General features: G+C 53.1%; 1 protein-coding gene across 6 annotated transcripts in view; it reads left to right on the top strand.

Moving 5' to 3' along the window:
* The window catches only part of nisch (nischarin), a 51,881-nt gene extending 31,413 nt beyond the window's left edge, over positions 1–20,468 (top strand). For 4 of the 6 annotated variants that reach the window (XM_031899903.1, XM_031899901.1, XM_031899900.1 and 1 more), the window contains 7 exons: positions 268–317; positions 1,148–2,374; positions 3,385–3,559; positions 5,516–5,660; positions 10,740–10,859; positions 11,715–11,876; positions 19,789–20,468. In XM_031899903.1, coding sequence (XP_031755763.1) covers positions 268–317; positions 1,148–2,374; positions 3,385–3,559; positions 5,516–5,660; positions 10,740–10,859; positions 11,715–11,876; positions 19,789–20,402 — 2,493 coding nt within the window. In that variant the 3' untranslated portion in view covers positions 20,403–20,468. 6 annotated transcript variants of the gene reach the window in all.
* The last annotated feature ends 195 nt before the right edge of the window (positions 20,469–20,663 follow it).

The following is a 20,663-nucleotide window of genomic DNA, read 5'->3' as shown; positions in this document are numbered from 1 at the left end:
GTGTATAGGTATATATAGGTGTACGTATAGGTGTATAAGCATATATAGGTGTGTGTGTATATATATATATATATATATATATATATATATATAGGTGTATAGGGGGATATATAGGTGAATATGTATAGGTGTATATAGGTATGTAGAGGTGTGTGTGTGTGTATAGTTATATAGGTGTATAGGGATATATGGGTGTATAGGGATATATAGGTGTATGTAACTACAGTCTGTGCAGTTACTGATATGTCGCTTCTTAAATGTTTTCAGCCGTGTGAGGGGGATGTACAGAGAGACGTGTCTGACCCTCCCCCGGGCAGGTATGTATGTATATGTATGTAGGTGTCTCACTACCCTTTCCTCTCAGCTTCATTATATGTCATTCTGTGTAGGGACTAATGGAGAGTGACAATAGGGCCTTGCTCAAAATTTCTAACACTCTAAAAGCCAACAGGAGTGAGACATAAGGAGACCGTAGATACGGATTAGATATGTGTAACGTGTCGCCATACATGGGCTCAGGTGGGATTCAGTACAGGTATGGGACCCGTTACCCAGAATTATTTGCTTATAATGGAGTCCATGGGAGACGGCCTTCCCTAAATTTGGAGGTTTCTGAATAATGGGTTTCCTGGATAACAGATCCCATACCTGTACAGAGAGGTGCAGACACCCCCCGCTTACAGCAGCCCCATGGGACTTTCAGGCGAATCCAAGTGCCCGGATGAACCAAACTCATACAGAGGGTATTTCCCAGGGTGCCACAGCCATGTGACCTGTGCTCTGATAAACTTCAGTCTCACTTTACTGCTGCACTGCAGGTTGGAGTGATATCCCCCCCCTCACTCCCAGCAGCCGATCAGCAGAACAATGGGAAGGGAGCAAGATAGCAGCTCCCAGTAGGTATCAGAATAGCACTCAATAGTAAGAAATCCAAGTCCGGCTTGGGACTCCTCCAGTTACATGGGAGTAGGAGAAACAATAGGTTAGATGAAAGCAGTCGAAGGAAGAGGGAATTATTTGCTGTGTAACAGTGGCATTAAGAGATAAACAGCCCCCCATAAATACCCCAGCAGGACCCCTATAACATGGCTGCAGGTTATTCTGTATGTACAGAGCCCGTTACTGTATTTCTGTTCCTGTCACACAGTGGGACCAGTTGCCGGGAAGATGCCGTTACGTTGGACCAATGGGGCCCCTGTCCCTGTATGTCGCTGTATCAGGGGGACAAGGAGCTGCTCCCCTACATTTCTGTGCTGATGGAGGGCGCATTGAGGGAACCCCGACATGTCGCTGGGGAGGCGGAGAATAAGTGGGGGCCCCACAGTTGCGAGTTCCATAAGACAGAAGACGGTTACTTTGAGATGGGGCCGGATACCCAAACGACAGATGGAACCTTCCCAGCTGCCCCGGCTGTCAGTCACATAGTGTGGGGTCTCTCGTTCCACAGTCGGGGGGCAGCGGAGCTCAGACCCTTCGCCTCGTGCCTTGTGCTCACCGATACCCTCGTCGTCTGCTTTGAGCTGGCGCCCGACTCCGCCCCCAACTTACTGCGACTGGTTCTGTGTTTCGCCTATGGGGACGTCGCAGGATTTCATTTCCCCGTCCCGGACATTTGCCTGAGAGTCAGTTTGGGGGACGGGGAGGAGAGTGTCTTTGTTATGTCAGACTTGCAGGGCTTGCAGCAACTCTCTGCCTGTTTGAAAGCCCGCTGCCCCCCAAGCCACACCCCTGAGAGGATTATTCCTGAACCAATGAGCTTGCAGGATTTGCTCCTTTATATTTCCGAGGTGCAGCAAGTCGTACTGAGCGATAGCGACGTAAAGGGATGTTTCCCGGTGTATCTGTTTAACGGTGAGGCCGCCGGTGACCCCGCCCAACCAGAGCCTCCATTTCATACACAAACATGGCCTCCAGCTGCCTCCTGTGCTGCACTCCTTTCCATCATATCTACAGGCCTTCAGCCCGGGGGGGAAAGGCTGCTCCCCCATTGGCTACTCCTCACTCAGCAATGTTTCATACTAATTACAGTCGACATTAGTACAATAACCGGTAACCGGGCGGAGTACGCGGGAAATGCGTTAACGATGAGCGCCATTCCCTTGGCTTCGGTTGCGTTGGAGCCGGAGAGTCCCCCTGCTGAGAATAAGCCCCCCCAGTTTGCCGGACACACTGTCCCTTTAATGGTGGATTACAGAGCAGTCAGCGCATTCTTTGTTGTGCCCCAAAATAAATTCCACTTCTTGTCGGTGTTTAACCAGCTGAGAAAGTCCCTTCAGGGGATAAAGAACTTGGTGATTTGCAAATCCATAAAAAATCTGGACGATTCCCAGAGCTGGGTGGGCGACGCCCACAGACCCCCAACGCACTCGCTAAGGTACATGCCCTCCCCCCCCCGGGGCAACAAGGGAATCTGGGGAACAGTCAGTAGATAAATGAGGTTTGGGGCAATCATCGTTTCAGTGAGAGCAGAGGGGACCCAGCCGCAGATTTTCTATAGACTGAAGGGGAGAAACTGGGGTGCTGGGTGCTTGCATGGGGGGGTACTGGGGAGACAGGGGGGATATTACTGAGGGGGGATTGGGGGCAGGTTTGTGTGAAGAATGATCCACTGAGTCAGGTTCAGTTAGAGATGGGGGGGATTCATCCACAAGGAGCTCATTGGGAGATGGGGGCCATTTACAAAGCTGCCTTGTGATTCGCTGCAAGATGCACACACTGGCGCCAAAGAACATAGTGCAGAAAGGTACCGGATGTACTAGATCTATCTATCATCTTTCTAATCTATATCTATATATCTATCTATCATCTCTATATATATAATCTCTCTATCTATCTGATCTATCTATCATCTATCTAATCTATATCTATCTATCATCTCTATATCTACCTATCATCTCTCTATCTGATCTATCTATCATCTCTATATCTATCTGTCTATTTATCTATCTATCTATCATCTATCTAATCTATATCTATATATCTATCTATCATCTCTATATATATAATCTCTCTATCTATCTGATCTATCTATCATCTATCTAATCTATATCTATCTATCATCTCTATATATATATAATCTCTCTATCTATCTGATCTATCTATCATCTATCTAATCTATATCTACCTATCATCTCTCTATCTATCTGATCTATCTATCATCTCTATATCTATCTGTCTATTTATCTATCTATCTATCATCTCTCTCTATCTATCATCTCTCTATCATCTCTCTATCATCTATCTATCATCTCTCTATATCTATCTATCATCTATCTATCTAACTGTCTGTCTCTGTCAGTCTCTCTCTCCATCCATGTCTATCCATTCCTTCCTTCCTTCCTCTATCCCATAGTTAATAAGCCCCCCCGTGTGTGTGTGTTGCAGCCCCGTTGCGCCCCACAGGGCACGGCCCCCCCAGTACCCATCAGAGAGCCTGACACAGAGATTATCAGAGGAAAACCACATTCCCTTCTACCTTCCTGCATCGGCCTCGCTGCGCTTCATTGCTGAACTGAAGGGGAAGGCGCTGGTGGAGCTGTTCCGTAGCTGCGTTGCCGAGGTAACCGCATTAAAGGGTAAATGTGTGCGTCGTTATCACTGTCAGGCACTGACCCAACCCTCACATGTTATAACTAATTACAAGCTCATTATTACTGTGTATGGGAGCAACAATTACTCAAAAGGGAGTATTTAATCGTCTTGTAAAGGGAAAGTATACCCTTAGTGCATATGGGAACGTTTGTGTAACGATGGGGCATCACAGAGCCCTTATGTGTAACGCTGGGGCATCACAGAACCCTTATGTGTAACGCTGGGGCATCACAGAGCCCTTATGTGTAACGCTGGGGCATCACAGAGCCCATATGTGTAACGCTGGGGCATCACAGAACCCTTATGTGTAACGCTGGGGCATCACAGAGCCCATATGTGTAACGCTGGGGCATCACAGAGCCCATATGTGTAACGCTGGGGCATCACAGAGCCCATATGTGTAACGCTGGGGCATCACAGAGCCCATATGTGTAACGCTGGGGCATCACAGAGTCCCTTTGTGTAACGCTGGGGCATCACAGAGCCCATATGTGTAACGCTGGGGCATCACAGAGTCCCTTTGTGTAACGCTGGGGCATCACAGAGCCCATATGTGTAACGCTGGGGCATCACAGAGCCCCTATGTGTAACGCTGGGGCATCACAGAGCCCATATGTGTAACGCTGGGGCATCACAGAGCCCATATGTGTAACGCTGGGGCATCACAGAGCCCATATGTGTAACGCTGGGGCATCACAGAGCCCATATGTGTAACGCTGGGGCATCACAGAGTCCCTTTGTGTAACGCTGGGGCATCACAGAGCCCCTACGTGTAACGCTGGGGCATGACAGAGCCCATACGTGTAACGCTGGGGCATCACAGAGCCCCTATGTGTAACGCTGGGGCATCACACAGCCCATATGTGTAACGCTGGGGCATCACACAGCCCATATGTGTAACGCTGGGGCATCACACAGCCCCTATGTGTAACGCTGGGGCATCACAGAGCCCTTATGTGTAACGCTGGGGCATCACAGAGCCCTTATGTGTAACGCTGGGGCATCACAGAGCCCTTATGTGTAACGCCGGGGCATCACAGAGCCCATATGTGTAACGCCGGGGCATCACAGAGCCCTTATGTGTAACGCTGGGGCATCACAGAGCCCTTATGTGTAACGCCGGGGCATCACAGAGCCCCTATGTGTAACGCTGGGGCATCACACAGCCCATATGTGTAACGCTGGGGCATCACACAGCCCCTATGTGTAACGCTGGGGCATCACAGAGCCCCTATGTGTAACGCTGGGGCATCACAGAGCCCTTATGTGTAACGCTGGGGCATCACAGAGCCCTTATGTGTAACGCTGGGGCATCACAGAGCCCATATGTGTAACGCTGGGGCATCACAGAGCCCCTATGTGTAACGCTGGGGCATCACAGAGCCCTTATGTGTAACGCTGGGGCATCACAGAGCCCTTATGTGTAACGCTGGGGCATCACAGAGCCCTTATGTGTAACGCTGGGGCATCACAGAGCCCCTATGTGTAACGCTGGGGCATCACAGAGCCCTTATGTGTAACGCTGGGGCATCACAGAGCCCTTATGTGTAACGCTGGGGTATCACAGAGCCCCTATGTGTAACGCTGGGGCATCACAGAGCCCTTATGTGTAACGCTGGGGCATCACAGAGCCCTTATGTGTAACGCTGGGGTATCACAGAGCCCCTATGTGTAACGCTGGGGCATCACACAGCCCTTATGTGTAACGCTGGGGCAGGGAACAGTTTATTACAATGTAGGAAAATGAAACATTTGCACAATTTAACTGTAAATGCCATTTGGGTTGTACAGTCCCCCCCAAACCTACTGTCACTAATGGAATAATTCCCTGTAGTGTTTGTGGGGGGTTGTTCTTTATGATCCTGAGTTTAATGTACTTGTGCAGTTTGTTCTGTTTCTCCATTTGCCCCCTGTTGTGTTGCAGGCAGAGGGGGAGGAGCTGAGGCATCTCACGTGGGCATCACTGCTGCTTTATGGGACCCCCGATACAGAGTTTCCATCCTGCATTTTACTTTCAACACAAGCTGTTTATTTTCTCTTGGATGATACTCAGAACCCCAAAGAAGAAGGTGAGTAGGACGTCCCCTTCTGTTCCCCTTCCAAATCATAGCTGGGCTGTTCCCTGCTCTGATAGGCTCTCCCTGACTGAAGGGTGGTCCCTGTACTGCAGTCTCTGTACTGTACGGTGGTCTCTGTACGGCAGTCTCTGTACTGTACGGTGGTCTCTGTACCGCAGTCTCTGTACTGAAGGGTGGTCTCTGTATGGCAGTCTCTGTACTGTACGGTGGTCTCTGTACTGCAGTCTCTGTACTGAAGGGTGGTCTCTGTACTGCAGTCTCTGTACTGTACGGTGGTCTCTGTACTGCAGTCTCTGTACTGAAGGGTGGTCTCTGTACGGCAGTCTCTGTACTGTACGGTGGTCTCTGTACTGCAGTCTCTGTACTGAAGGGTGGTCTCTGTACGGCAGTCTCTGTACTGTACGGTGGTCTCTGTACTGCAGTCTCTGTACTGAAGGGTGGTCTCTGTACGGCAGTCTCTGTACTGTACGGTGGTCTCTGTACCGCAGTCTCTGTACTGAAGGGTGGTCTCTGTACTGCAGTCTCTGTACTGAAGGGTGGTCTCTGTACAGCAGTCTCTGTACTGTAGGGTGGTCTCTGTACTGCAGTCTCTGTACTGTAGGGTGGTCTCTGTACGGCAGTCTCTGTACTGTAGGGTGGTCTCTGTACTGCAGTCTCTGTACTGAAGGGTGGTCTCTGTACGGCAGTCTCTGTACTGTAGGGTGGTCTCTGTACTGCAGTCTCTGTACTGAAGGGTGGTCTCTGTACGGCAGTCTCTGTACTGTACGGTGGTCTCTGTACTGCAGTCTCTGTACTGAAGGGTGGTCTCTGTACGGCAGTCTCTGTACTGTAGGGAAGTTCTATTATACAATGTTACACATAACTCCCTAGTTCATTCACTGCTGATTAATAATTCATAATGCTCTGTGTGTTGTTGCAGTAAACTGGGCAGAAAACTGTCAGAATAGTCAGAAAACTGGCGGAATAGTCGGAATGGGTAGAAAACTGTCGGAATGGGCAGAAAACTGTCAGAATGGGCAGAAAACTGTCGGAATGGGCAGAAAACTGTCGGAATACTCACAAGACTCACAAGAATTGGCAGAAAACTCAGAATAGGTAGAAAACTGTTGGAATGGGTACAAAAACTGTCGGAATGGTCATAAAATTGTCGAAATGGTCATAAAACTGTCGGAATAATCAGGAAACTGTCGGAATAGTCACAAGATGGGTGGAAAACTGGTGGAATTGGCAGAAAACTGTCGGAATGGGCAGAAAACTGGTGGAATAGTCACAAGACTGTCAGAATGGACAGAAAACTATTGAAATGGGCAGGAAACTGTTGGAATAGTCAGAAAACTGGCGGAATAGTCACAAGACTGTCAGAATGGGAAGGAAACTGTCGGAATGGGCAGAAAACTGTCGGAATGGGCAGAAAACTGTCTGAATGGGCAGAAAACTGGTGGAATGGGCAGAAAACTGTCGGAATGGGCAGTTTTTGTAGAAAACTGTCAGAATAGCCAGAAAACTGGTGGAATAGTCACAAGACTGTCAGAATGGGAAGGAAACTGTTGGAATTGGCAGAAAACTAGTGGAATTGGCAGAATGGGCAGAAAACTGGCAGAATGCTGGCAGAATGGGCAGAATACGGGCAGAATAGTCAGAAAACTGGTGGAATGGGCAGAAAACTGTCGGAATAGTCAAAAAACTGGTGGAATAGTTACAAGACTGTCAGAATGGGAAGGAAACTGTCGGAATGGGCAGAAAACTGGCGGAATAATCAGAAATCTGGTGGAATAGTTACAAGACTGTCAGAATGGGCAGAATACTGATAGAATGGGCAGAAAACTGTCGGAATAGTCAAACTGGTGGAATGGGCAGAAAACTGTCGGAATGGGCAGTTTTTGTAGAAAACTGTTGGAATAGTCACAAGACTGTCAGAATGGGAAGGAAACTGTCGGAATGGGCAGAAAACTGTTGGAATAGTCAGAAAACTGGCGGAATAGTCACAAGACTGTCAGAATGGGAAGGAAACTGTTGGAATGGGCAAAAAACTGGTGGAATTGGCAGAAAACTAGTGGAATTGGCAGAAAACTGGCAGAATGGGCAGAAAACTGGCAGAATGGGCAGAAAACTGGCGGAATGGGCAGAAAACTGGCGGAATGGGCAGAAAACTGACTGAACAGTCAGAAAACTGGCGGAATAGTCAGAAGACTGTCAGAATGAGAAGGAAACTGTCGGAATGGGCAGAAAACTGGCGAATAGTCAGAAAACTGGCGGAATAGTCAGAAAACTGGTGGAATAGTTACAAGACTGTCAGAATGGGAAGGAAACTGTCGGAATGGGCAGAAAACTGGCGGAATAATCAGAAATCTGGCGGAATAGTCACAAGACTGTCAGAATGGGCAGAAAACTCAGAATAGGTAGAAAACTGTTGGAATGGGCAGAAAACTGTCAGAATAGTCAGAAAACTAGCGGAATAGTCACAAGACTGTCAGAATGGGTAGAAAACTGTTGGAATAGTCACAAGACTGTCAGAATGGGAAGGAAACTGTCGGAATGGGCAGAAAACTGGCGGAATAGTCAGAAAACTGGCGGAATAGTCAGAAAACTGGCGGAATAGTCAGAAAACTGGCGGAATAGTCAGAAAACTGTCAGAATGGGAAGGAAACTGTCAGAATAGGTTGAAAACTGTTGGAATAGTCAGAAAACTGGCGGAATAGTCACAAGACTGTCTGAATGGGCAAAAAACTGGTGGAATTGGCAGAAAACTAGCGGAATGGGCAGAAAACTGGCAGAATGGGCAGAAAACTGGCAGAATGGGCACAAAACTGTTGGAATGGGCAGAAAACTGTCAGAATAGTCAGAAAACTGGTGGAATAGTCACAAGACTGTCAGAATGGGAAGGAAACTGTTGAAATGGGAAGGAAACTGTTGGAATTGGCAGAAAACTAGTAGGAATTGGCAGAATGGGCAGAAAACTGGCGGAATAGTCAGAAAACTGTCAGAATGGGAAGGAAACTGTCGGAATGGGCAGAAAACTGGCGGAATAGTCAGAAAACTGTCAGAATGGGCAGGAAACTGTCAGAATGGGCAGAAAACTCAGAATAGGTTGAAAACTGTTGGAATAGTCAGAAAACTGGCGGAATAGTCACAAGACTGTCAGAATGGGCAGGAAACTGTCAGAATGGGCAGAAAACTCAGAATAGGTTGAAAACTGTTGGAATAGTCAGAAAACTGGCGGAATAGTCACAAGACTGTCAGAATGGGAAGGAAACTGTTGGAATGGGCAAAAAACTGGTGGAATTGTTAGAAAACGAGTGGAATTGGCAGAAAACTGGCAGAAAACTGGCGGAATGGGCAGAAAACTGGTGGAACAGTCAGAAAACTGGCGGAATAGTCAGAAGACTGTCAGAATGGGAAGGAAACTGTCGGAATGGGCAGAAAACTCAGAATAGGAGGAAAATTGTCCGAATGGGCAGAAAACTGTCGGAATGAGCAGAAAACTGTCGGAATGAGCAGAAAACTGTCGAAATGAGCAGAAAACTGGCGGAATCGGCAGAAAACTGTCAAAATGAGCAGAAAACTGGCGGAATCGGCAGAAAACTGGCGGAATAGTCACAAGACTGTCAGTTATAGTTATAGGCCTGGGCAGTTATCCTCCCTGGTTTAATGAAGGGCACATAAAGTTGTAATGGAGACACACACACTCTCTCTCTCTCTCCTCTCTCTCTCTCTCTCTCTCTCTCTCTATATGCAGTTGGGGCACCATTTGCAGGTAATTCTGTTGAATGAGGGGCAAATCATGTCAAACAACTTTACTTGCTTTTTATGACAAAGGATGTTTGACAGTGGGGGGTGCAGTAGTCAGAAAGTGGGGGTACAGTAGTTGGACGGTGGGGGTTTAGTAGTTTTACAGCGGGGGGGGGTGCGGTAGTTGTGCAGCCAGGGGTACAGTAGTGGGACGGCGGGGGAGGTGCAGCAGTGGGACGGCGGGGGTGCAGCAGTGGGGCGGCGGGGGTGCAGCAGTGGGACGGCGGGGGTGCAGCAGTGGGGCGGCGGGGGTGCAGCAGTGGGATGGCGGGGGTGCAGCAGTGGGACGGCGGGGGTGCAGCAGTGGGACGGCGGGGGTGCAGCAGTGGGACGGCGGGGGTGCAGCAGTGGGACGGCGGGGATGCAGCAGTGGGGCGGCGGGGGTGCAGCAGTGGGGCGGCGGGGGTGCAGCAGTGGGACGGCGGGGGTGCAGCAGTGGGACGGCGGGGGTGCAGCAGTGGGGCGGAGGGGGTGCAGCAGTGGGACGGCGGGGGTGCAGCAGTGGGACGGCGGGGGTGCAGCAGTGGGGCGGCGGGGGTGCAGCAGTGGGACGGCGGGGGTGCAGCAGTGGGACGGAGGGGGTGCAGCAGTGGGACGGCGGGGGTGCAGCAGTGGGGCGGCGGGGGTGCAGCAGTGGGGCGGCGGGGGTGCAGCAGTGGGGCGGCGGGGGTGCAGCAGTGGGACGGCGGGGGTGCAGCAGTGGGACGGCGGGGGTGCAGCAGTGGGGCGGCGGGGGTGCAGCAGTGGGACGGCGGGGGTGCAGCATTGGGACGGCGGGGGTGCAGCAGTGGGACGGCGGGGGTGCAGCAGTGGGGCGGCGGGGGTGCAGCAGTGGGGCGGCGGGGGTGCAGCAGTGGGGCGGCGGGGGTGCAGCAGTGGGACGGCGGGGGTGCAGCAGTGGGACGGCGGGGGTGCAGCAGTGGGACGGCGGGGGTGCAGCAGTGGGACGGCGGGGGTGCAGCAGTGGGACGGCGGGGGTGCAGCAGTGGGGCGGCGGGGGTGCAGCAGTGGGGACGGCGGGGGTGCAGTAGTGGGACGGCGGGGGTGCAGTAGTGGGGCGGCGGGGGTGCAGTAGTGGGGCGTCGGGGGTGCAGTAGTTGAGATGTATTTGGATGGTGCCCCACAAATGGCTGCTTACCAAGCTGCGGGCTGTTGGGTAGAATGACTGTATATAATATATATAATAATTCTGTATAAGATACACGGGGCTGAGTTAGTAATGGGGTAACAGGGGTAACAAGGGCACCTTCCCTATTGGGGTCTCTGCTTTTATTCCCACAGATTATTGGAGGAAGAGACCAGCGCGCAGCCCCCTCCAGATTTCCTTCTGTTTCGCCATCAAATTCAGCAGTTTACAGTCCGTCAATATCGGACTTTTTGATCAGTATTTCAGGATAACAGGTACGAGCATCTGTGCCAATGGCTTGGTATAATGGGTGGCACTGGGGCACGACTGGCACCGACACCCTCACCCTGACGGATAAACAGCGGAGAAAGCCGGGTGGCACAGCACTGGGTGTTACATAGATCTACACTAATACATGCCTGGCTTCTGCCCCAGGGCATTAATGCATCTCAGGTTTGTACCCCTGGGCACCTCATACATCTCAGGTTTGTACCCCTGGGCACCTCATACATCTCAGGTTTGTACCCCTGGGCACCTCATACATCTCAGGTTTGTACCCCTGGGCACCTCATACATCTCGGGTTTGTACCCCTGGGCACCTCATACATCTCAGGTTTGTACCCCTGGGCACCTCATACATCTCAGGTTTGTACCCCTGGGCGCCTCATACATCTCAGGTTTGTACCCCTGGGCACCTCATACATCTCAGGTTTGTACCCCTGGGCACCTCATACATCTCGGGTTTGTACCCCTGGGCACCTCATACATCTCAGGTTTGTACCCCTGGGCACCTCATACATCTCAGGTTTGTACCCCTGGGCACCTCATACATCTCAGGTTTGTACCCCTGGGCACCTCATACATCTCAGGTTTGTACCCCTGGGCACCTCGTACATCTCGGGTTTGTACCCCTGGGCACCTCATACATCTCGGGTTTGTACCCCTGGGCACCTCATACATCTCGGGTCAGTACCTCAATGTGTCTCAATGACAATTTATGTTCCTGCTCAGTTTGGGGGGAACGGTGCCAGTGCTGTGCCAGTCCGTAGTGCCAACTGTACCAACCGTATTTAGGATTCACACAAACTGCTCAGTGGAAATAAGAATCTTTTTGAATTTGTTGTTTTCAGGTTCTTCCCCCAGTCAGGTGGTCACGTGTCTGACCAGGGACAGTTACAGCACCCACTCCTTCATCCAGCAGCTCATGTCTGCCCTGTCCCTCCTGGCACGGGCCCCGTCCCCCGAACCCCTGGAGAAGGATTTCTACTCGGAATTTGGTACAAAGAACACGGGTAAATAATACAGACCCTGCCGTTCCTACCCCTGCCCTGGTCTCCCTACCGGCACCGCCCCTCCCCTAGGGCTCGGCACAAAGTACAAACAGGGATATAATATAAGGATTTGGTTTCCAGAATGTGACTTGGCTCCATCCCTGGTTTGGGCTTCTATCCCGTGCCGTTAGCCAGGATTGGGCAGGAAGTACATGGGATAATGGCCCCTCTCCCATTGGTTTCTGTGCCAGGGTTACGCCCCTATCCCGTGCCGTTAGCCAGGATTGGGCAGGAAGTACATGGGATAATGGCCCCTCTCCCATTGGTCTCTGTGCCAGGGTTACGCCCCTATCCCGTGCCGTTAGCCAGGATTGGGCAGGAAGTACATGGGATAATGGCCCCTCTCCCATTGGTTTCTGTGCCAGGGTTACGCCCCTATCCCGTGCCCTTAGCCAGGATTGGGCAGGAAGTACATGGGATAATGGCCCCTCTCCCATTGGTCTCTGTGCCGGGGTTACGCCCCTATCCCGTGCCCTTAGCCAGATTGGGCAGGAAGTACATGGTATAATGGCCCCTCACCCATTGGTTTCTGTGCCAGGGTTACGCCCCTATCCTTTGCCCTTAGCCAGGATTGGGCAGGAAGTAAATGGGATAATGGCGCCTCTCCCATTGGTTCAATCGCTCCTATCCTGTGCCATTAGCCAGGATTGGGCAGGAAGTACATGGTATAATGGCCCCTCTCCCATTGGTTTCTGTGCCAGGGTTACGCCCCTATCCCGTTCCGTTAGCCAGGATTGGGCAGGAAGTACATGGGATAATGGCGCCTCTCCCATTGGTCTCTGTGCCAGGGTTACGCCTCTATCCCGTGCCGTTAGCCAGGATTGGGCAGGAAGTACATGGGATAATGGCCCCTCTCCCATTGGTCTCTGTGCCGGGGTTACGCCCCTATCCTGTGCCCTTAGCCAGGATTGGGCAGGAAGTACATGGGATAATGGCCCCTCTCCCATTGGTCTCTGTGCCGGGGTTACGCCTCTATCCCGTGCCGTTAGCCAGGATTGGGCAGGAAGTACATGGGATAATGGCGCCTCTCCCATTGGTTCAATCGCTCCTATCCTGTGCCGTTAGCCAGGATTGGGCAGAAAGTATATGGGATAATGGCCCCTCTCCCATTGGTTTCTGTGCCAGGGTTACGCCCCTATCCCGTGCCCTTAGCCAGGATTGGGCAGAAAGTATATGGGATAATGGCGCCTCTCCCATTGGTTTCTGTGCCAGGGTTACGCCCCTATCCCGCGCCCTTAGCCAGGATTGGGCAGGAAGTACATGGGATAATGGCGCCTCCCCCATTGGTTTCTGTGCCAGGGTTACGCCCCTATCCTGTGCCCTTAGCCAGGATCGGGCAGGAAGTACATGGGATAAAGTCCCCTCTCCCATTGGTCTCTGTGCCAGGGTTACGCCTCTATCCCGTGCCGTTAGCCAGGATTGGGCAGGAAGTACATGGGATAATGGCCCCTCTCCCATTGGTTTCTGTGCCAGGGTTACGCCCCTATCCCGTGCCGTTAGCCAGGATTGGGCAGGAAGTACATGGGATAATGGCCCCTCTCCCATTGGTTTCTGTGCCAGGGTTACGCCTCTATCCCGTGCCGTTAGCCAGGATTGGGCAGGAAGTACATGGGATAATGGCGCCTCTCCCATTGGTTTCTGTGCCGGGGTTACGCCTCTATCCTGTGCCGTTAGCCAGGATTGGGCAGGAAGTACATGGGATAATGGCGCCTCTCCCATTGGTCTCTGTGCCAGGGTTACGCCCCTATCCTGTGCCCTTAGCCAGGATTGGGCAGGAATTACATGGGATAATGGCCCCTCTCCCATTGGTTTCTGTGCCAGGGTTACGCCCCTATCCCATGCCCTTAGCCAGGATTGGGCAGGAATTACATGGGATAATGGCCCCTCTCCCATTGGTCTCTGTGCCAGGGTTACGCCCCTATCCTGTGCCCTTAGCCAGGATTGGGCAGGAATTACATGGGATAATGGCGCCTCTCCCATTGGTTTCTGTGCCGGGGTTACGCCCCTATCCTGTGCCGTTAGCCAGGATTGGGCAGGAAGTACATGGGATAATGGCGCCTCTCCCATTGGTCTCTGTGCCAGGGTTACGCCTCTATCCCGTGCCGTTAGCCAGGATTGGGCAGGAAGTACATGGGATAATGGCCCCTCTCCCATTGGTTTCTGTGCCAGGGTTACGCCCCTATCCTGTGCCGTTAGCCAGGATTGGGCAGGAAGTACATGGGATAATGGCCCCTCTCCCATTGGTCTCTGTGCCAGGGTTACGCCCCTATCCCATGCCGTTAGCCAGGATTGGGCAGGAAGTACATGGGATAATGGCCCCTCTCCCATTGGTTTCTGTGCCAGGGTTACGCCCCTATCCCGTGCCCTTAGCCAGGATTGGGCAGGAAGTACATGGGATAATGGCGCCTCTCCCATTGGTTTCTGTGCCAGGGTTACGCCCCTATCCCGTGCCGTTAGCCAGGATTGGGCAGGAAGTACATGGGATAATGGCGCCTCTCCCATTGGTTTCTGTGCCGGGGTTACGCCCCTATCCCGTGCCGTTAGCCAGGATTGGGCAGGAAGTACATGGGATAAAGTCCCCTCTCCCATTGGTCTCTGTGCCAGGGTTACGCCCCTATCCCGTGCCGTTAGCCAGGATTGGGCAGGAAGTACATGGGATAATGGCGCCTCTCCCATTGGTTTCTGTGCCAGGGTTACGCCCCTATCCCGTGCCGTTAGCCAGGATTGGGCAGGAAGTACATGGGATAATGGCCCCTCTCCCATTGGTCTCTGTGCCAGGGTTACGCCCCTATCCCGTGCCGTTAACCAGGATTGGGCAGGAAGTACATGGGATAATGGCCCCTCTCCCATTGGTTTCTGTGCCAGGGTTACGCCCCTATCCCGTGCCGTTAGCCAGGATTGGGCAGGAAGTACGTGGGATAATGGCGCCTCTCCCATTGGTTTCTGTGCCAGGGTTACGCCCCTATCCCGTGCCGTTAGCCAGGATTGGGCAGGAAGTCCATGGGATAATGGCGCCTCTCCCATTGGTTTCTGTGCCAGGGTTATGTCCCTATCCCGTGCCCTTAGCCAGGATTGGGCAGGAAGTACATGGGATAATGGCCCCTCTCCCATTGGTTTCTGTGCCGGGGTTATGCCCCTATCCCGTGCCCTTAGCCAGGATTGGGCAGGAAGTACATGGGATAATGGCCCCTCTCCCATTGGTCTCTGTGCCAGGGTTACGCCTCTATCCCGTGCCGTTAGCCAGGATTGGGCAGGAAGTACATGGGATAATGGCGCCTCTCCCATTGGTTTCTGTGCCAGGGTTACGCCCCTATCCTGTGCCCTTAGCCAGGATTGGGCAGGAAGTACATGGGATAATAGCCCCTCTCCCATTGGTCTCTGTGCCGGGGTTACGCCTCTATCCTGTGCCGTTAGCCAGGATTGGGCAGGAAGTACATGGGATAATGGCGCCTCTCCCATTGGTTTCTGTGCCAGGGTTACGCCCCTATCCTGTGCCCTTAGCCAGGATTGGGCAGGAAGTACATGGGATAATGGCCCCTCTCCCATTGGTCTCTGTGCCGGGGTTACGCCTCTATCCTGTGCCCTTAGCCAGGATTGGGCAGGAAGTACATGGGATAATGGCCCCTCTCCCATTGGTCTCTGTGCCGGGGTTACGCCCCTATCCCGTGCCCTTAGCCAGGATTGGGCAGGAAGTACATGGGATAATGGCCCCTCTCCCATTGGTTTCTGTGCCAGGATTACGCCCCTATCCTGTGCCGTTAGCCAGGATTGGGCAGGAAGTACATGGGATAATGGCCCCTCTCCCATTGGTTTCTGTGCCAGGATTACGCCCCTATCCTGTGCCGTTAGCCAGGATTGGGCAGGAAGTACATGGGATAATGGCCCCTCTCCCATTGGTTTCTGTGCCAGGGTTACGCCCCTATCCCGTGCCGTTAGCCAGGATTGGGCAGGAAGTACATGGGATAATGGCCCCTCTCCCATTGGTTTCTGTGCCAGGGTTACGCCCCTATCCCGTGCCGTTAGCCAGGATTGGGCAGGAAGTACATGGGATAATGGCGCCTCTCCCATTGGTTTCTGTGCCAGGGTTACGCCCCTATCCCGTGCCCTTAGCCAGGATTGGGCAGGAAGTACATGGGATAATGGCCCCTCTCCCATTGGTTTCTGTGCCAGGGTTACGCCCCTATCCCATGCCGTTAGCCAGGATTGGGCAGGAAGTACATGGGATAATGGCCCCTCTCCCATTGGTTTCTGTGCCAGGGTTACGCCCCTATCCCGTGCCGTTAGCCAGGATTGGGCAGGAATTACATGGGATAATGGCGCCTCTCCCATTGGTCTCTGTGCCAGGGTTACGCCCCTATCCCGTGCCATTAGCCAGGATTGGGCAGGAAGTACATGGGATAATGGCGCCTCTCCCATTGGTTTCTGTGCCAGGGTTACGCCCCTATCCCGTGCCCTTAGCCAGGATTGGGCAGGAAGTACATGGGATAATGGCGCCTCTCCCATTGGTTTCTGTGCCGGGGTTATGCCCCTATCCCACGCCCTTAGCCAGGATTGGGCAGGAAGTACATGGGATAATGGCGCCTCTCCCATTGGTTTCTGTGCTGGGGTTACGCCCCTATCCCGTGCCCTTAGCCAGGATTGGGCAGGAAGTACATGGGATAATGGCGCCTCTCCCATTGGTTTCTGTGCTGGGGTTACGCCCCTATCCCGTGCCCTTAGCCAGGATTGGGCAGGAAGTACATGGGATAATGGCCCCTCTCCCATTGGTTTCTGTGCTGCGGTTACGCCTCTATCCTGTGCCCTTAGCCAGGATTGGGCAGGAAGTACATGGGATAATGGCGCCTCTCCCATTGGTTTCTGTGCCAGGGTTACGCCTCTATCCTGTGCCCTTAGCCAGGATTGGGCAGGAAGTACATGGGATAATGGCCCCTCTCCCATTGGTTTCTGTGCCAGGGTTACGCCTCTATCCCGTGCCGTTAGCCAGGATTGGGCAGGAAGTACATGGGATAATGGCGCCTCTCCCATTGGTTTCTGTGCTGGGGTTACGCCTCTATCCTGTGCCCTTAGCCAGGATTGGGCAGGAAGTACATGGGATAATGGCCCCTCTCCCATTGGTTTCTGTGCCAGGGTTACGCCTCTATCCCGTGCCGTTAGCCAGGATTGGGCAGGAAGTACATGGGATAATGGCGCCTCTCCCATTGGTTTCTGTGCTGCGGTTACGCCTCTATCCTGTGCCGTTAGCCAGGATTGGGCAGGAAGTACATGGGATAATGGCCCCTCTCCCATTGGTTTCTGTGCCAGGGTTACGCCTCTATCCTGTGCCCTTAGCCAGGATTGGGCAGGAAGTACATGGGATAATGGCGCCTCTCCCATTGGTTTCTGTGCCAGGGTTACGCCTCTATCCCGTGCCCTTAGCCAGGATTGGGCAGGAAGTACATGGGATAATGGCCCCTCTCCCATTGGTTTCTGTGCCAGGGTTACGCCTCTATCCCGTGCCCTTAGCCAGGATTGGGCAGGAAGTACATGGGATAATGGCGCCTCTCCCATTGGTTTCTGTGCCAGGGTTACGCCTCTATCCCGTGCCCTTAGCCAGGATTGGGCAGGAAGTACATGGGATAATGGCGCCTCTCCCATTGGTTTCTGTGCCAGGGTTACGCCTCTATCCCGTGCCCTTAGCCAGGATTGGGCAGGAAGTACATGGGATAATGGCGCCTCTCCCATTGGTTTCTGTGCCAGGGTTACGCCCCTATCCCGTGCCCTTAGCCAGGATTGGGCAGGAAGTACATGGGATAATGGCGCCTCTCCCATTGGTTTCTGTGCTGGGGTTACGCCTCTATCCCGTGCCCTTAGCCAGGATTGGGCAGGAAGTACATGGGATAATGGCCCCTCTCCCATTGGTCTCTGTGCCAGGGTTACGCCCCTATCCCGTGCCCTTAGCCAGGATTGGGCAGGAAGTACATGGGATAATGGCGCCTCTCCCATTGGTCTCTGTGCTGGGGTTATGCCCCTATCCCGTGCCGTTAGCCAGGATTGGGCAGGAAGTACATGGGATAATGGCCCCTCTCCCATTGGTCTCTGTGCCAGGGTTACGCCCCTATCCCGTGCCCTTAGCCAGGATTGGGCAGGAAGTACATGGGATAATGGCCCCTCTCCCATTGGTCTCTGTGCCAGGGTTATGCCCCTATCCCGTGCCGTTAGCCAGGATTGGGCAGGAAGTACATGGGATAATGGCCCCTCTCCCATTGGTCTCTGTGCTGGGGTTATGCCCCTATCCCATGCCGTTAGCCAGGATTGGGCAGGAAGTACATGGGATAATGGCCCCTCTCCCATTGGTCTCTGTGCTGGGGTTACGCCCCTATCCCGTGCCGTTAGCCAGGATTGGGCAGGAAGTACATGGGATAATGGCCCCTCTCCCATTGGTTTCTGTGCCAGGGTTATGCCCCTATCCCATGCCGTTAGCCAGGATTGGGCAGGAAGTACATGGGATAATGGCCCCTCTCCCATTGGTCTCTGTGCTGGGGTTACGCCCCTATCCCGTGCCGTTAGCCAGGATTGGGCAGGAAGTACATGGGATAATGGCCCCTCTCCCATTGGTCTCTGTGCCAGGGTTATGCCCCTATCCCGTGCCGTTAGCCAGGATTGGGCAGGAAGTACATGGGATAATGGCCCCTCTCCCATTGGTCTCTGTGCTGGGGTTACGCCCCTATCCCGTGCCCTTAGCCAGGATTGGGCAGGAAGTACATGGGATAATGGCCCCTCTCCCATTGGTCTCTGTGCCAGGGTTATGCCCCTATCCCGTGCCGTTAGCCAGGATTGGGCAGGAAGTACATGGGATAATGGCCCCTCTCCCATTGGTCTCTGTGCTGGGGTTATGCCCCTATCCCATGCCGTTAGCCAGGATTGGGCAGGAAGTACATGGGATAATGGCCCCTCTCCCATTGGTCTCTGTGCTGGGGTTATGCCCCTATCCCATGCCGTTAGCCAGGATTGGGCAGGAAGTACATGGGATAATGGCCCCTCTCCCATTGGTCTCTGTGCTGGGGTTATGCCCCTATCCCATGCCGTTAGCCAGGATTGGGCAGGAAGTACATGGGATAATGGCCCCTCTCCCATTGGTTTCTGTGCCAGGGTTACGCCCCTATCCCGTGCCGTTAGCCAGGATTGGGCAGGAAGTACATGGGATAATGGCCCCTCTCCCATTGGTTTCTGTGCCAGGGTTACGCCCCTATCCCATGCCGTTAGCCAGGATTGGGCAGGAAGTACATGGGATAATGGCCCCTCTCCCATTGGTCTCTGTGCTGGGGTTACGCCCCTATCCCGTGCCGTTAGCCAGGATTGGGCAGGAAGTACATGGGATAATGGCCCCTCTCCCATTGGTTTCTGTGCCGGGGTTACGCCCCTATCCCGTGCCCTTAGCCAGGATTGGGCAGGAAGTACATGGGATAATGGCCCCTCTCCCATTGGTTTCTGTGCCGGGGTTACGCCCCTATCCCGTGCCGTTAGCCAGGATTGGGCAGGAAGTACATGGGATAATGGCCCCTCTCCCATTGGTCTCTGTGCCAGGGTTACGCCCCTATCCCGTGCCGTTAGCCAGGATTGGGCAGGAAGTACATGGGATAATGGCCCCTCTCCCATTGGTTTCTGTGCCGGGGTTACGCCCCTATCCCGTGCCGTTAGCCAGGATTGGGCAGGAAGTACATGGGATAATGGCCCATAAATCTAGTAAATATGAAAATAAACCCCCCAAACCCACGCAATGTTCTTTTCCCAAGACGGGTGGGTTGGGCCAGTTGTAGTTATGGGTCTGTGTGGTTCTGCTCATTGGCCCATAACATTCAGCCCGTGACTTCATTCGTCTCTTTAACCCTTTCAGGGAGAATGGAAAACTACGAACTGATCCATTCCAGCAGAGTGAAATTCGTTTACCCAAACGAGGAGGAGATGGGAGACCTGACGTTCATAGTGTCGGAGAAGATGGACCCTTCCAGCCCCATCCAGTCGCTAAACATTCTGCTGTACGTATTGGGCTTCCGGGTCTCTTGTGTGGGCAGAACCGACCCGCCGCCCTCCCTGCAGCCCAACAGCCTCATCCTCACCAGCTCCGACCTGTTTCTGTTCAATGAGGATTATATCAGTTACCCGCTGCCAGACTTTGCCAAGGAACCCCCCAAGAAGGACAAATACCAGTTAGTTGATGGGAGGAGAATCAGGGATTTGGACCGGGTGCTGATGGGATACCAGACCTACCCTCAGAACCTCACCTTGGTGTTTGATGATGTTCACAAGCAGGATTTCATGCACAGCGTCTCTCTCGATCACTTTGGGGAGACGCTGGGGGGCTCTCCCGGGGCTGTGGGAGCCAATAAAGAGATCCAGTGGAACATTTTTATCCCAAGCGCAGACTCCCGGGAGAAGCTGATCTCTCTGCTCGCCCGCCAATGGGAGAGCTTGTGCGGCAGGGAGCTTCCCATCGAACTCACCGGCTAATAGAACGGCAAAATATTATATATATATATATGTAAATACAGTATATACAGCTGGGATTGTATCATGTGTGGCCTCCTGTTGTACAGCCTGTACTCTAACACTCACACTGGGGCCTCCTGTTGTACAGCCTGTACTCTAACACTCACACTGGGGCCTCCTGTTGTACAGCCTGTACTCTAACACTCACACTGGGGCCTCCTGTTGTACAGCCTGTACTCTAACACTCACACTGGGGCCTCCTGTTGTACAGCCTGTACTCTA

The sequence above is a fragment of the Xenopus tropicalis genome, chromosome 4 (assembly GCF_000004195.4).
Source record: "Xenopus tropicalis strain Nigerian chromosome 4, UCB_Xtro_10.0, whole genome shotgun sequence".
NCBI classification, from domain to species: domain Eukaryota; kingdom Metazoa; phylum Chordata; class Amphibia; order Anura; family Pipidae; genus Xenopus; species Xenopus tropicalis.
This window is presented reverse-complemented; position numbering and strand designations above follow the sequence as displayed.